The sequence below is a fragment of the Merops nubicus genome, unplaced genomic scaffold (assembly GCF_000691845.1).
Source record: "Merops nubicus isolate BGI_N331 unplaced genomic scaffold, ASM69184v1 scaffold22947, whole genome shotgun sequence".
Classification (NCBI taxonomy): Eukaryota; Metazoa; Chordata; class Aves; order Coraciiformes; family Meropidae; genus Merops; species Merops nubicus.
Genome location: NW_008618634.1, coordinates 15,888 through 33,788, shown reverse-complemented (window position 1 = coordinate 33,788; position 17,901 = coordinate 15,888). Strand labels below are relative to the sequence as shown.

Below are 17,901 nucleotides of genomic sequence, written 5' to 3'. Positions count from 1 at the left end.
TCACTATGGATTTTTATGGGAGAGTATGGGATTCCAGAGCAGGATCACCAGGGAGCAGTGGCCTACCTACAGAAGCTGCTGTAGGGCTAGTGAGGATGATCCTACATAAATTGTAAAACAATGATTTTTTTGGGGGTAGTATCTGTTTTGATAATTTGAAGTTAATCAATATAAGATATATTTAACTTTTGTCTACTCATATTTCATAGGAGTATTATTACCAGAGGTGACATTTGTGCCTCTGGTTGAGCTGTTATTTGTGTAGTTTTTAGTACTGACAGGTGTTGGTTATACAAAAAAAGGTGTGTAAGGTAGATCCATTGTACTGTGTGAAGCTATGCCAGCTTATAGCATCCAGCCTATAAGTCTCTGAGTACTCCAGAGGCACTCTTGTAATAATATTTATGAATTACCATGCTTATCCAACAACAGTGCTGGCCTCTTGATTTGTACAAACAGTGTAGTTTTTACATCCTTCCCACTAGCTGATTTAAGTCGTAACAATAAAAATGCCTATTAAAAAGCTGTAGGTGCTATGACAATTTTAAAACAGCCTAATGCCAGCAGCACTAAAAACCCTGGAACAAACCACATTCAACAAAACCAAATTAACTAAAAAATCCAGCCAGTTGGTAAATAGGCTACAAAATTGTTTCTGGTCACCTTAGGTCTGAGAACAAGCTTTCAACTGCTACACAAATGCTGGAAATTACAATTGCAAAAGAATAAACAAAAATGACCCAGTGTTACCAGCTGTTCAGAGAAATTTTGAAAATGCAGAGGTGAAATCTTGATGTGAGGAATTTTTTTTTTTTTTTTTTTACTTAAACTGGACTTACATGTTGAATGGGTTCAGTAAGTCACTGCACCTAATTTGCTTCTGAATAGCAGTGCTCTTCCAGGGAAAGCTCTGCTACTTCTAGGTCTGTTGTTTCCTGAGCTTCTCGAGCTTCCTGTTGCTGTATAATGTACATAGATGGCATACACTAAATTTCAGACTGTCAGCCCGCCAGGTGGCCATGCTATCCTCAATCTTTTAGCAGTGACTTAGGTATAAACTATTCAGGATGCCTGTGCTGGGTGAAGATAAGGAGCCTCCTGAAGTTTTTCTCTCTAAGGATATGTCTGGCTTTGAAAGTTTGATCCAGAGGAACTGTTACATGGAAATGTTTATGCCAAGTTTGTACTGGGACTGCCATTGAGGAGTAACTCCTGTAAAATAAAGCTAACAGTTGTTAGAAATATTCTAAACAGAGGCTATTTCAGACAAAAAAAAAAGTATTTTCCACCACTTCATAAAACAAACAGTGTGCAAGTATCTGTTGGAACTGGAGGCAGATCTTTGGCTATTGGTTATCTTGCTTTGCATGTGGTAAAGCTGTGGTCAACGTGGAGCAGCATCTCAGCAGGTACTTTGAATTAGTCTTCACTAATGTTATACATGTCATCTGTGAAGCAAGTTTCACTTAAATTTCTTTGCTTGCCCAGTACTGTCTTCAAAATTGTTTTATATTCTCTTTTTTAGACTACTATAACATTCAGGCTTTTTTAGGCCAGTGCATAGGGCTGCCCTCCTTAGTTGCTGCTGATACCAATAGATGGTTTTTCAACCACAGAAGCAGTAACGTGCTTAAAATTCTTAAATCTGGCATCACTTTAGGAAGGAACTAGTTTTGCTGCCAATTGAACCACGATGTCCTGAAGTGGAAATAACTTTATTTTTTAGATGGTAGAGACTAGTTAAGGGACTCTATTTTTAAACAGATTCTTCTATATAAAGATAATTATTTTTGAAACCTCTTGCATTATATGAGAGTAAGATGGATGGTGTTCAACACTGTGCTTTTTCTAAATGTAGAGTGTTTAAGACACAAGATTTAAAAAAAGGGTTTTTCTCAAAGACAGTTGAATTTTTTTTTTATGTGAGTTACGTTTTTTGCCTTTCTTCCACATCCCGTTCTTCTCCTCCCCAATCAAGTGTTAATGATGAATTCAGGGTTTTTTTTGGGGGGAAGGGAAGTCAATGGGGATAAACAGACCTCACAGGCTCCTCATTCAGCTCAGCAGGGCACGAGACCTTAGCTATTCTTCATTTCACAGGGAAGATGATCAGTTCTGGGTGACCACTTTCAAAGGGCACAGAGTTTTTGAAGGTGCTTGGCAGGATGATAAATTGTCATGTCTGTCATCCTGTGTGTTGTAGAAATGCAGCAGGGGTTTCTTCTGCGGGAACTTGTGAAGAAGACAGACTGTGACACTCAGCCGGCTGGATGCTGACTGTTTATGTGGACTGTTCAAGGGTTTGCTCAATAGTACCCAAATTCAAGATTTTCTAAGAATAGATAGGGCAATCGGTTATTGTAACAACCTCCAAAGCATATTCCTAATGAGAGCTGAGAGATCTCTTGATGGCTTCTTTTTAAAATTTTGGCTTTCTTTTGGAATGTTTGTTATGTGCTAAGTCGATGTATTCCTACCACAGGTGAAGCAGCCTGGGAAGGTACATGGTTGTGCTTTTCTCACATGCATGCTGGGATGTGCCTCACTAAGTCACCATAACTTGACTTCAGTATATTCAAATCACTTGGTAGTTTTGAAGTGCCTTTTTGCGCTTTTTGAACCTTTTTGGTTGGGCTCAGTGTTTTTAAATGCACCTTCCCTTAATGTCTTTTTTTTACTTCACAAATGTTTAAGAGATTGCAATGATTTACATATAATACTACCTTGCTGAATTTTCAATATTAAAATTCTGTATTTTCTTTTATCACATGCTTATGGTCATTGTGTGTGTTTGTCCATCTCTTTTTCTCTGATTGTAATTTCTTGGCTAGGAGCAACTGAGGCCATCTGTTGAAATTATATGGTAAAGTGAAAAAAAAACCGACTTCAAAGCAGATGAGAATTTTACTTTAGCTTAAAAAGCCCTATCATTTTCTGGCATTTTGTTATTTATGTTGTCTACTTGTGATGTTAAAGTCTATTTGAAAAATGGGAATAGGCTTTTCTGTCTGATTCTACCATCAGTGTTAAACACATCAAAGAAATACTTTAATCCAAATTTAAGAGCCCCTTTTCTTTTACACTTATCGTTAGATTTTGGTAAAATAGCCTTTTAAAAATAAACGTACTTAGAGATGTAAACTCCACCTATCAATATCTCCTTTAAAGCTGATATTGGTAACTACAGCACAAAAAGATTGTCTATTTCAAAATAGATATGAAAAGACTTTACAAAATGCATTCTTATGAAATGACTACACCGTATTAAAACATCAAATCAAGAGTTGTTAAGATTGTATTGCTGGTGCAGAGACTGCAGAGGGAGCTGACGATTCGACAGAAACAAAAGTTCTAGTTGTGGTGAAGAAATGTCAGGGATTTGTATTCGTTTATTTCATGAGAGAGGCCATGTCAAATCTCAGCTAAAATGAGGAAGTGGAGAGCTTATTTTGAGAAGGGATAATATTATGGTATTTTTGGGCATGGAAAAATGACATAAACAAGATCAGCACAGTTACATAACATCTGAGCCTTCTGAAAATCTTAATAGAAAGAAATAGGTTAATGACAAGAGAAGATCAGAATGTCCTTACACCTACATGAGTACTGAGGTGAAGTTTAGTTGAACCCAGAAGAGCTCGTATGTACTGTACTGGTATCAAATGCTATCACCTTGCAAATCATCGTTGCATGGATTTGTTGTGGATGCTGTCAGAAGGGAGTGGGCTGCAGGGCGGCAGTGCAGCCATCCTGGTGCCGTGCACTCCTGACCACCCCTGGGTGCTCCACACCATCTCCAGTTGCAGAAAGCTCAGGGCCCCTTTCTAACTCATTTCTCTGTAGTAATTTTTCACTTGGATCAAGACCAGTGTATATTTAATAGAACTGAGAGAGAGAGCAAACTGCAGCATGGGTACCCAAAGACAGGGCCAGAGAAATGGAAGCAGGGAGGCGCTTCAAGCTGGAGACAGCTGGAATGCCAGAACCGGCTCTGGAGAACGCGCCTGGAAGCGCAAGTTGCTGGCCAAAGGCATTATTAACCATCACTGTTGTTTGGTAGCGTATCTCCTCTGGGAACCTGGAACCAAAACGTGTCCCATTTCTTTGCCAGGTCCTGTCTTCCTGCCTTTGCTTCGATTGTCCTGCATCATTACAGCCTCTTTACTCAGAAATTAATGCATTGATTTCTGTGGACCTCGTGCTGTTTGTTTTAACAAATCTTTATTATAGACTGAAAGCACTTTCCATATGCTGAACCACATTACTAAATCTAGCTCTGTAGCTGTGAAGGTTTGATTTTGTTACAGATAGAAATGTGATATTTATGCTGCTCCCACTGATTCCTGTTACAAACTTCTGTTACAGGCTATTGGAAGCAAGACTGTGAGATAGCAGTCTGCTGATCATAATGGGCAACTTTTGAACCAAACTTGGGGGAGACTCCAGTTATCTCACTATCTGTATATGCCTGCAAATCCTTATTTTTTTCACTTGAGTCTAATTATTGCTTTCTCTTTGTGCAGATCCTAGAAGAAAGTATCATGTAAGGCTACTGGCATATAACAGTATGGAAGAAGGTTATCAGGCAGACCAAACAGTCAGCACTCCAGGATGTGTCTGTAAGTGCTGTAGGAACTGAGCAGCAGCTCAAGGTCCCAGCAGTGCTGTGTTTTTAACCTAGAAATAATTAATTCACTGTAAAACGGAGAAGCGGAAAGATCACATCTCTGACAAACACTGTCCTTGTCATCTGCAACTAGGACACTCCCCTTTGTTCATGAACTACAGCTCAGGAAACAAGATAGCCACCAAGCACATTTTCCTCCATTATTGGATTGTCTGCAACATCTAACCAGATCTTATGAGAAATTTATGTCTCTCCCTTGTCTCTGTTTATAGTTGTGACTTTTTTTGTTGACTAAAAAGGTGGGACTACAGAAGTAATATGTAACATGTATTGGTTTAAGATGGATCTTTAATTGCTTGAGCTAGATTTTTGGGTCTGAATACCAGGTAATGCTGGGTAGGGCAGATTTGAATCTAAACCTGTGGGCTCAGACCTGTCTCTTAATCTTACCAGTGTTTATATACAGTTCATTAAATAATTCATGCTTCTTTTTTGTTTTAACCAGCTGTCCGTGATCGCATGGTGCCACCACCACCACCTCCTCACCACCTCTACGCCAAAGCTAACACTTCATCGTCCATCTATCTTCACTGGGGCAAGCCTGCCTTTACATCTGCACAAGTCATTAACTACACAATCCGCTGCAACCCCGTGGGGCTGCAGAATGCTTCTCTGGTTCTCTACCTTCAAACGTAAGTGCAGCACTACTAATGAGTCTTGGTTTCCCACTTCCAGATCATCCCTGCTCAGTTTCTGCTCTTCCTGCCCTCTCTTAATAGCCTTCTACTGTAACAACTTTTAACTCCCTTAGAGGATTGTGTGTTTTGCCCAGTGGCTGTTGGTTCTGTTCCCTGGGTTACTTAAGATGTGTTAATAGAACAGCTTTGTACTCTGCCTGTGATTCTGGTGTTGGATCCCTGGATGAGCTCTTCAATTTGTAATGGCTTTTTAGCTGTCTAATTTGAATTTAATTTTAAGCTCTTCTTCAACCAAACAAATTTGAATACCTATTTCATATGTGGCTTGTCTGGGCAAGGATGGGACTTAGTCCAGTGTCTGATTTGAAGACTTGAGTTTTGAGCATGTTAGTGTGGAAGTGCCACCTTGCTGAGTGTGTCACACTCTGCCAGGAGAAAGACAAGTAGGAACTACAGCTTGCTTTTCAGAGAAGCAATGAGACACAGAATGGCAGAACAGGGAAGAAGTTCTCCCTAGGCTTGGTGTTTAGCTCTCTACCCAGGTGGTATGGGAGCAGAAGACCTTCCTCCATTATGACTGCCTATGCTGGAGGCCATGGTGCTGTTGAGAGAGTCCCTATGTGTGTAGCTCCTTCGATACTTGAGTTTACTCAAGCCTTCTAAATAAGCAATATAGTGTCTTAAAAGACAGTTTCCATCCTAATATTGATGGTTTTCTCTTCAAAGAACACATCCCCTGCTGTATAATGCCTGACTTAACGATTAGACACAGTAAAATCACCATGTAAAATTCTTAGTGTGCAATATGGAGCATAGAAATGAATACTGCTTTTGGTGGTAGGATGAGACCATTGCAAATACTGGTGACTGCCTTTGCAGTAGGGAAGATGAAAATACTAAATGAGATTTAATAGAGCAATATCTGTAGAGTGATGCCATTTTAAATTGAGATTTAATCTTGACTTGGGCATTATCACTGGAATTAACCCTGGTGTATATGAACGATTTCCCCTGTTCTCCCAGAATCAAAATAAAGCAGAATGTATACAACTGACTTTGTGGTCACATAGTAAACTGCAGTATTACAATTAATACAATCAATTTTACAGTGAATAAGTTACCAAATATGACTGCAAGATAAGTAGGGAACTTTCATATTCTACAGAGATACCCTAAACATAAGGCAATAGAGGCCATAAGCAGGAGGGGAAGTTGCACACACAGCCTCTGTTCTGTGGACTGAGAACCAGATCCAGGAATAGCTGATGGAGCCAGCAGCATGTGCTGTACAACAGCTGTGGTGCTGGGTGTAGTCTGAGTGCTGCTCCAGCTTGAAGCATAGTGTCCTGTGGAGAAATGTGGAAAGAGATGAGTTTGGGATACTTGCTGGTAATCTAGACAATAATATGCTTGTGCATCGGCTGTCCAGAGAACTTTTATAAAAATTTGAGCTCAAGGTCAGCAGAAAGCAGACGTAGTGTCTTTGAGAGAGCTCCAGGTTTAGGACATCTACAAACTCAGGTAGACAGCACAGATGGACCACATGTCTAGACTTGAGCTGGTTTGTCCTGTGTTGAACTGGCAGTGAGAATCCACTCATAATGACTGAGAGATATCATTTGAGTTTGGGATCTTCAGATCAACTGCTGCTTTTAAATTTATTTTATTCTTTCATCTGTACAGGTCAGAGACTCACATGTTAGTTCAAGGTCTTGAGCCAAAAACCATGTATGAATTTGCAGTTCGGCTGCATGTGGACCAGCTCTCCAGTCCCTGGAGTCCAGTAGTTTACCATACTACCCTTCCAGAAGGTAAGGCACTAGGAGATGACCACATAAACCTAAAGAGAAAGCTCTGTAAACTGAAGGTCCTTAAAAATTGCTTATTTTAGATTATATTTTAGACTGTCTGTAGGAGAAATATGTTCCTCTGAGATACAGATATTGCTCTTCTGAGTGAGAGATAGAAAAATGCTTTCTGGAAAATCCTTGCTTTGGAACTGTGAAGTGATTTTTCAAAATCTACCTAAAATCAGCAACAATTTTTATGTAAAATGTGGTATACTTACACCATTAACAGCCACTGAATGGAAATAACTTGAATATAAAAAATAAATTGTGTTTTGAAGAGGCATGGCTGATTCTTAGGCATTATGAAAACATAATTAAAAAAACCAGAAGTTTTAGAAATGTAAGAATTTACAAATCTACTGGCCTAGCTGCTGGTTTGCTTTTTTGTCAGCTTGGCCAGTGAAAATCAAAAACTTCAATTTCATGTTCTCAGCACTGCAATGTCTGGGATGTACCTGCTCACAGTGTAAGGATAGTTTTTTCTGTCAATAACTGTTTCTTTCTTGAGGTGAAGGAATGATCTGAAATTTGCTTTTACAAAATCTAAGCTATTGGCCAGATCAGAGTTTACAGGAGAGTTTCTCTCAAGAAGCAGTATGTGTTTGTTTATATGTTGTTATTCGGGGACATAGCAGTAGCTGTTAGGTCTTTACATCAGTTTCTTTCTGAGCAATTTAATTGCATGTCAATTAGGTTAGCCTAATAGCATTGTGTTACTGTTCTCACAGCACCATCTGGCCCTCCAGTAGGAGTGAAGGTGACTTTGATAGAGGATGACACTGCTTTGGTTTCCTGGAAGCCACCTGATGGTCCTGAAACAGTTGTTACACGATATACTATCCTCTACGCATCCAGGAAGTCTTGGGTTGCTGGGGAATGGCAAGTGTTGCACAGAGAAGGTAAACTAAAATCATAAACTTATGAACTGGATAAATGATGCTGCTTATAACATGCTTTGTTACTTTCAGCTCCCTTGGACTACAATAAGAAAGAAGTCAATATAAATGTTCACATAAAAGTTATAATTAGTTTAGAATTACTCTCATGGTTGTGATGAAAATGTATTAAAGACCAATTAGTACTCAGAAGGTGAGGGCAGAGGGGCTGTCTGTGTTGCTTTGGAGCTCAGTGTGTGCATGTGAACCAAAACATCTCATAAATCCAATTACATCCATCTTAGTTCTGTTGTAACTGTGATGGTGATGGTTTCATTTTGTAAATGCACTCTTCCAAATCTGAAGTCTCTGACATGCCTCGCAGAAATAAATTTATAAATGTGGGTGCGGGGGCTTGTGTTTCTGTCGATCACTACCAACCCAGTTAGCTCAGTTTGCTTAATGAACTTTACCCTACTCCCAGTAAATTGCTCTGGAAATTCAATTTAACTCTGGCTCTGTTCTACCACTGAGCCCCATGTAGCTAATCTAACAGTAACTCGGGCATGGTGATATGATCTGCAGTCACATCTTTGTGATTAGGTGTAGATGTAGTCTACATTTTTATAGGCACTTTTCTGAATATTATTACGATTTGAAGAGCTGCATCAAAAACAGATTTTTACTGTAGCCAGAAAGTAAGAAAAAGGCATTTACTATTCCCTTTGTATTCAAAATGGACAGAGGCAGTTCAGAACAGATAATGTTCTGGTAATATATGAAACCAGAGAGGGAAGCTCAGTGGCACAGAGTAAAGGCATACACTTGAACAGATTATTTAAGGGGATTGCCCAGGAAGGGTTACTATTTTATTGTTCAGTGTTGTTTCATGGCTGAAATCTTAGCTGACAGCAGAGAGTGGGGCTTTACATTTTCTGTGGAGAAAATTCGTTAGACTTCATGAGCATGCACTCACAGAGGACAATTCATTTTGCCATCAGTGAGACTCAGCTCTTTTAATTCAAGGACGGTAGTTGTCCTTTGTGCTGCTGCTGAAGAGAGGATGGACGGGCCCAACGGCTGTTTTGGAAGGTGGCAGTGCTGCTTTGTCTCTGCTGGGGCAGAATGGCCTCAAAGACAGTGGTCAGCTGTGAAGAATAACAGTAAAATGACTATTATTAATCTTAAGCAAAATCTGTGAAAAATAACTAGTCTCTGAAATACCAATGACATCTAACTATAGGGGAAAGATTGAGCCCATGTCTTTTCACTATTAAAATCATTCAAAGAAACGGTGATGTGAAGTTGTCATATTAAAGGACCAATTTAATATTAATTTTTACTCGCATCAGCAGATTTAAATTCACAGAGCTTATATTAATATAAACCTTGTCATTCTGGTGATGATATGCTGTATTTGTTGTATGCAGGAAAGACACTTCAGCCCTGGCTGTGAAACTGAACAGCATCTCAAATAGTGTGTTACCATTGATATTTTGGATGAGGGAGATGGCAATAACACATTTTTGTGTGTTCTCTTACTGAAGGTGTTGCAGGAAATGAGCAAATGGAGAGCTTTAAATCCCAGTGTATTACTGTGTCCATCAGTGTCAGAATCACTAAGTTTGTATTATCAGGTATGTTAGGCTTCGAGGCATGGCGTGGAATTTGGGCATCTGACACTTTAGGACAATCTGTAATGCTCTTAAAGTACAGATGAAAAAGTCTGTGAAAGAAAATCAGTATGTAGAGGTAAAATTGGGCAAATACTGTGGTAGTCCTATGACAGTCCTTTCACAGGTAATTTGAGGTAGAAGCAGGGTTTGTTTTTTTTTAACACAGTTATTCTGATGAGATCAGCTAACGCTATGCAATAAAGAGCATTATTTTATCATGACACTAAACTTGTTCTGCAGATGAGTTGCAAAATCTTAACCCCATTCCTTTCCCATACCTCCAAAGACACCTCCCCCACCTGAATGAAAATATTTCAAGTCCCACCAAACCAAAACAAAAACAACAATCCAAGCCTACCACCTATAAATGTCCTAGCATGGGCTTTAGTTTATGCATGAAAATTTGTAGCAATCCACCAACATAAAAACCAAACCCCTCTAATTTGACTGAGCTTGGGTCAGGCATGGCAGAACTAGAAAACAGAACTGCAGTTTGTTGGCGACTAGAGATGTGAGTTATCTTCCAGCCACCTCCCCCCTTTTCCCCAGTTCTCTTCACGTGGCTCAGACGCTACAGCCTTCGTGCACTTGGCGTGCAGTAAATCAGCACAAAGTGCTTGCTTGCTTTAGCAACGCAGGAGATTGGAAAGGAGCTGGTGGGAAAGAGCCTGTAATATTGAAATGTGACCTTTCGCCCTTGCTGGTGCTAAATATTACAGCTCCTTTGGTTACAGATACCTCACATTTTACTTCAAATGCTTTCAGCTAATGGGTGCTTTTTATGGAAGAGATGAAATAGCTTTTGAAGTAGCTTCCCTTTCACCAAATGTATAATCTTTGCTGTCAACAAAACAACCTTATATTTTATGTGCTGTCATGATACTATAAATTCTGACTTCTGAAACTGATTTGAAAGGTTGATATTTCGACTTAAGTCTGAGGAAGTGAATGGAATATGTGGAAGAGAATAAGGGACAGATTCGTTCCTGCCACTACTTAGGGAAGGAAAAGCAATATATTTCTATGGTAGGAAGAAACAAGCATTTCAGAAAGGAATTGGAATTGGAACTTAAAGTAGATGTCTGCAATCCCTGGACAGGCAAGCTCTCACTGACTTTGGTAGGAGTTTTGCTTGTATAAGGACAAAGCAATTGAATCCTTTTTATGTTCTTAATCTGTTTTTCCAGCCTTCAGGGACCTTTAGGAAATGAATCCTTAGCATGAGAGAAAGACATTTTCTGTAATATTTTTTGTAGGACAGCTTAGATGCACAGTAATCAAGGAAGCCTATGCAGGTCTAAACAGGCATTAATTTTATTTTAAAAGCATGGTATAGTGTACTCTTCTGAATCTATCCTGTTCATTTTAACAACTAAACCTGAAATGTGATAAACTGAGCCTGAATTATTTTGTTATGACAATTTTCATTCACGCATATGGTACAGTGGACCTAGGAGAGGCACATAGATTAGTGTATGAGGGAGGTCTAATGTGCTGCTCTCTCTTTCTCAAAGTCTGGCTAATACTTGGAGCATTCCCTCACAGATAAGATTGCAACATAAACGTTAGCACACTGAAATGCAGCTAGTGTTAGATTACGGATCAATACTCTGTGTATTGTAGACAATATTTGACTTTGCTTTGAAGTATACTGGCACTTCACACTGTGCTGTATTCAAGTAGCATGGAGAGAAAGGACAGAAGGGACAAGCATGCGACCCCAGTGTTCATTCGGTACCCTGTATATGCAGTTTAGAATATATGGAAATTATCAGTGTCCTCAAAAAAGATTTGGAGGTGGTACTGGAAAGAAACTGTGGCCCTCAATGTCTAATCTCAGTCTGTTCCTCCAGGCTGTTGTCTAACTGGAACTGTTTATCATATCTTTCCATAGGAGCAATGACCATGGCTTTGCTGGAAAACCTTGTAGCAGGAAATGTCTACTTGGTCAAAATATCAGCCTCCAATGAAGTAGGAGAAGGACCCTTCTCAAATGCAGTAGAACTTGCTGTCCTGCCAAAGGAGATGTCCGAGTCTAATCAGAGACCTAAACGCTTGGATTCGGGAGATTCCACAAGTCAGTAGCAATGTTCTGATTACTCCTGTCACAAGCATCAAGAGAAAAGATTACTGATTGGTTTAGGTTGTAACCGCTTTCTGGGTAAACAATTCTGTTGTATGCAAGGCATTCCTCACAGTGGAGCATTTTCTTCTAAGTGAAACCAACCATTTTCAAATTTTTATCTCAGTTCAACTTGGAACTGGTTTAATTCTTTTGCTCAGAATATGGAAATTTACCTTTCAAATGAGAATAAATAATTGTTTGGAGTTTTACATCAATATCAACTTTGCAGCCACTCTTCTATGGCACTTCCTTTAAGTAGTTTATTTGGCTTGAGATGCCAGTAGCACTGGGTCAGTTAGAATGAGACAGCCAGCAGAGGTGGCATCTCAAATAAATCTGTTGAAATCTGCTGGTTCTTGTATTCCAGCAACCCAAATCAACTTGTCAGTCAGTGATAAACGAGCACATATTTTCACCAATGAAGTCAGGCCCACCTGTGGCTCATTGGAGAAAACTGTGTTACCGTGTGGAAATGAAGGTAACATCAGTACTTTCTCCATATAAGAATGAAAGAACACATAGTCTTTATCTGACATAGAATGGGATTTATCTTGGTGGCTTGTTACAGATTTTAAAGCTATTTGGGAAGCTGAGCTAGTAATTATTCAGGTCTATGAACCTTTTAACCTTTTCTTGTTGCTACACATGGAATTGTGATTAAAACATGGGGATTCTTCTTTCTCAGGTTTTCTCCCTTTCTGGAATGCAGTTCTGTTTTAGGCCTGAATAAGCAAAAAGTCATGTCCTTGGGATTAGGTTAACAGACATGTGATGTGAAAGCATAAACAGAATGAATCCTGTTAGGTGACAGTGGCTGGACTTCTCCAAGCCTTTTCCCTTTGTCTAGTAAGGAAGGGGTTGAAGAAGGTTCCTCTGCTCCATGTTGTAGGTCACCAAAGAGGCTGCGGTGTGAGGCAGTTCCTTCTTCCTCTCATACACTAGGGCTGCATACAGGCCTCTGTTTTGTCTACAAAGGATTTTTTTTCCAAAGTGTCAAAATGTATGGCAGAGAACGTCTGGAAATCTCATTGAAAGGAAGCATTTGTCTCTGTGATTGTGACTGTAACCCTATTATTTTCCTGACAGGGAGGTGGGGTGTAACTCTTCTTATTTACTGTCTCTTTCTATGTTCTTCTTTGCTATAGGTTATTCTGATTATTACCATCTGGACCAGAAGTCGATGACTGGCATTGTTGTTGGGGTTTGCATAGCCTTGACCTGCATCCTTATCTGCATCCTGATCTTAATTTATCGCAGTAAAGCCAGGTATGTTTATGTTCTTCTTGGAGTGCACTGATTCTTGAGACGTGCCACCTTCTCCAAGAGCGTTAAGTTCTCTGAAGTACACCATCTCTGCACCTCTTCTTGCCAGCAGTGGAAACAAAGCACTTTGTTGCTATTCCTACTCTACCTGAGCCCCTTCTCTAGTGAAAAGAAGAAAAGACCAAGAGAGCGAGTCAGTGCTACTTTGACAGCTATGAGGCATGTTTCCAAATAAAAAACACTTTTTAAAGTCAAGTAAGCAGGCTGCTTTACATCATCTACTCCTCCTGCTTAACCTTGTATCCTGCTCAGACCTGGTTTGCAAGGCTTTAACTCTCAGCAACTTGCATTGCTGGACAAGAACTCTGATGTAAATTAGTTCCATGATGCAGTTTCTTTGCAGTGGTGGAAGCCATCATCTGTCTCATTGTCAATAAACTGGCCCAGTGACTCTGCCCATAACTTTGGTATCAGAACAAATATAAGTTACTTGAAATAATAAATTTAAAAATTGTCTGAAAGCGTATTTTAGCAACAAGGGCTTTCTGGCATGTGTGCAGGAAAAAATACAGATTGGGTGACAGTCTCTGTGTAGTGTGGTAGAGAGGTCTTAATATTATTAGTGTTTATTTCCTCCAAGTAATATTACTAATCCTGACAATTCCTGTTGCACATAAGCTTGTAGCCTACTGCATATGATTAACTGGAAGCAGATGTTATTTAGTCACAAGCAGTAACATTTAAATTCCATGAGAGTCAGGAGTATCACATAGCAAAATGTAAATGCCAGGAATATACTGATATTACTTGATTGATAATAGCTTTGAAGTTTAACTTTGATTTTTGTATTTTCTTCCTGTGGGTCAATTTTATTCCTGCTTAACATTGTGTAGGAAAGCATCTGCTCCTAAACCTGTGCAGCAAAGCACAGACCAGCTGTCACACAACAGCATCTCATTAGCCAGTGCTAATGAGGCGGAGAAGAGTATTGAAGGAATTGCAGAGAATGAAGAATCTTTATTGCCAATGATAGTGGGAAACAGCTTCATCGATGCTAAGGTACTGTGGGCTTTACTCACTCCCCAGACAGAAATCTTTCTTTAGAATTCATTGCTCTAACAGAGGAATCCTTACCAACAGCAAAATATGTACACTCCCAATTTACTGGAGTTTTTTTTTAATGGGTCAAGCACAAGTTTTGCAGTCCAGGGTCAAAGTTTCAAGACTTACCTGAGAGTTCGACTAGAGATCTGAGTCAATACACTGTATTCTGCAGATTGCAGAGTTTGGCTCTAGCATAGCATCAAAGGATAAAAGCTTCATAGACTTAGGGCTGCTTAGGCCTCTATTAGTCCAAGGAGACAGGTGAGAGAGTCCTTGTCAGCACCTAGTACAGTAAGCAGGTATTCAAGAAAATATTTTTTCTGTATATTGACGGGTAAAGCAGTGTTACGTTTTATAAACTCATATTTGGTCAAATTATAAATTCATCTAGATGGCAGGAAATATCAGTGGATGCACAGAATCCTACAGTGCAGGATTCTAGTGTGACAAAACCATATTGGCCGTATTATGGCTCTAATGTGCATATTCATGTGCAGACATACTGATTTAAGGCTTGTTCTGTATATACAGCGAACTTGAGTGGAGCTGCTCCCTGAGGGTATATGCAAGAGCTGGAAGGTGGACCCCAGTACGGGCACAGCCGCTCTGTGAATGGTCACATTCCAGCCACTGCTCTTGCTCTACTCCTTTGAATACTTTGCTGTCTATTTGCAGTCCTGTAGCTGTTGGGTCTGCCCTGGGGGCTTGCCAGATTACTGGATCTGGCCTGGAGTTTTCTTCAGCAGAAGATGAATATTAGAACACAGACTATATACTAAGAATTCATTGGTCTTCCTTTTCAGTGTACACCCAATAAGTGGGAATAAAAGATTATTTTCAAATATCTTAGAAATTTAAATGGCTAAAAGAAATGTCTGTGTGTCTCCTTCTGTTGTAGGGAGGATCTGATCTGATTATTAACAGTTATGGGCCTGTCACAAAGGCTAACTGCAAGAAAAGGTGGCTGTTCTTCCAAGATACTAAGAAGTTGAAGACCGAGGAGGTAATTGGTCTAATGGGCAGAGATGCACAGTCTTTACTGCAATACCCTGTATATTACACAGGATAGACAGTTTTCTTTTTATGGAAAAGCATAATTAGTGGTCTAAGTTTTAATTGGATAGTTTCAGTTGTGTAAAGGTTGATGGTGTTCTACCTTGTAGTAAATTCTTAAGGTAAATTTCATTTTCTGTCCCAAGTTGTTGCATACTGTAACTTCTAACTGTGAGCAAAAGGATTTCTGTGTATTGAGTCTGTGGACAGCATCTACAGGACTACATCTTCAGAGACTTTGTATACATACAAATTAAATATGTATTTATAAATGAAAATAATATAAAAAATATAAAGAATCCCCTCCTACCCTGACAACTAAAACTTTGTTTGCTAAAGAGAAACCAAAAGAGGGAAATAGAATTATTTACCAAGGCTCTGAATAGAAATGTCTGGCTTCTGAAACTGTTGCTCTGGACACATTTGCTATATGGATGAGAAAAATAACCATTTAAAACTAAAGTGTTAAACCAAATCCCAAACACTTTCATGCAAATTCACACCTATGGGGCATGTAACTAATGTTTGTTGAATTGTAACTTGTATTGTGCTCTAGTATGTTCAAGGAGTAGGAAGTCTTGATATATCCATGTTGTGAATTTTTATTCCAAAATATTTTCAGAAGCAGCTGCTTATTTCTGATGCCTAAGAAAAATACTTGCTACCACCCAAGGAGTCATGCTTAAAGAATATGCATGAAGGGATGGGAGAGAGCTTTACCACGTTTATTTCTGAAACGCCGTTCAGGTCTCACCAGTGAAATGATTCTTGATTAGCTATGCTTAGCTAGAAGGGATTATTTAATCTATTTTATGGAAAAGTATGAGCAAGAGTTGAGATTAATTCTTTTTAGCCTCCTATAGGAAAGCCCCGACTGTTCTCAGCCAATGCTCTTACAGGCACCCTGGTGGCATAGCAGATAGGAAATGCAGTAAAAATGAAAATTGTGGCTCAGCTTTTCAGAGGCTTTTTCTCTCTGCTTTTTCTGTAGCCTCAGAGAAGATTTGTCCAGGCGGTGTGTCTGTATCAGCCAGGGACCACCGTGCTGATCAGTGAGGATGACTCCCCCAGCTCTCCTGGCCAGCAGTCCAGTTTCCAGGCACCATTCAGTATTGCTACTGATACAGAGCACTCAGCCAACAGCGAAGGAAGCCACGAGACCGGTGACTCTGGAAGATTTTCTCACGAGTCCAATGACGAGATACACCTCTCCTCTGTGACCAGTGCCACCCCTCCCACCACCAGTCCTTTTGTAAGCAGCGACTTGGGTACGAGCGTGATGAGCCCTGCCATAAGTAACTGCACGGAGTCTCCTCTGCCGTTTGCTGCTGACCAGACTCCTACCTCACCTCTTCAGATACACTCCGCGGTGCAAAACGGACATCCTTAGGGCCACGCCAGACACTCCTGCAGCCTGTGGCTGTTCAAAGGACAATGAACAGGGAGCCAAAGTTGTATTGTGGAAAGCCTGACTAACCTAGCAGGTGTTCCCATATTTCTGTTGAATGTTTTTTTCTTTTTGTTTGGTTGTTCTGTTTTTTGTTTGTTTGTTTGTTTTTTTAAAAACTCGCTCATTTTGAATGTTCAGTGGTCAACAAATGTGAAAAGACAGTGAAGATTTCTGACTAAAGTTAAAAATGTGTCACTGGAGCAAAGGGAAGGCTGTTGGCCCTTTTGCTGACTATCTACCTCAGTTTGCCGAGAGGTGAACTCTGAATTTACCTCATTTGTGTTCTAGTTGGTCTCAGCTATGGAACTGATGATACTTCCTAGTAGTGTTGTTTTTATTTTGGTGGGGTTTTTTTTGGTTTTGGGTTTTATTTTTTAGTTGTGTTTTGAATACGTGTGTGTGCGCACGTGTGTGTGCGCTCAGTGATCAGGGAGTTGTATAGGTAGGTGAACAAGATTGTTTAGCTGAAGCTCTGTCTTTAAAAAGAAGGAAACCTCAGAGTATAAAATGTAAAGATTTAATGTGGTTGATATAGAGGATGTTACAAGCTGGGAAACGGGAGTTGGTGATTCCACATATACAGCCACATGAAATCCTTTTTACCTCTTGATTTCTCATAACCCCAGTAAGCCTAAGACAGTGCCTTTCCCCCAGAAACTTGTGGCAGCAGCTGCTGACAGAATATATGCTATATCCTTAGGGCTCCAGGACGTGCTGGGTTCCCCACGGTGACCATTGTTGGCCCTTTATTGACAGCTAATGCTAAAAAGCATGGTAAAACGAAGAAGTATTCAGCATTTCCAAATAGTTTGACTCAGCCTGAGAGTCATGGAATAGATAATAATTCTGAGTATTCCAGTATCATAGTACTTCTTAGCAATGGTGCCTTGCATTGTATATTGTGAAATTATTGATTTGCCTTATACCTTTTTAGTATTCATGAAGTTGCTTTGGAGTACAGAAAGATGCCTTAAATGCTTCTTCGATGTTTTAAGTAAACCGTATCGTGAATTTATCATTTTTACCCAGCTTTGGGTGCTGATAAGCACTGCTAGCATCTCAGGATGTCTCAGAGATGTTGTTAGGATGCAGCCCTGCTGTTAGCCAGGAATTTTAGCTCAGGGAGTGACTTTACTCACATGCCAATCTAAAACTCTGATGAGACTACTGTGAGAAATAA

The 17,901-nt window shown here is 39.8% G+C and overlaps 1 protein-coding gene across 1 annotated transcript; it reads left to right on the top strand.

The window, feature by feature from the left end:
• Positions 1–4,523: 4,523 nt before the first annotated feature.
• Positions 4,524–16,661, top strand: LOC103776036 (protogenin-like; the record flags this gene model as incomplete). The annotated part of the gene is made up of 9 exons (XM_008943523.1): positions 4,524–4,619; positions 5,133–5,319; positions 7,009–7,136; positions 7,904–8,074; positions 11,621–11,803; positions 12,997–13,117; positions 14,008–14,173; positions 15,117–15,221; positions 16,263–16,661. Coding segments are annotated over 9 exons (1,556 nt in total), but the record flags the coding sequence as incomplete, so codon positions are not given.
• Positions 16,662–17,901: the final 1,240 nt, after the last annotated feature.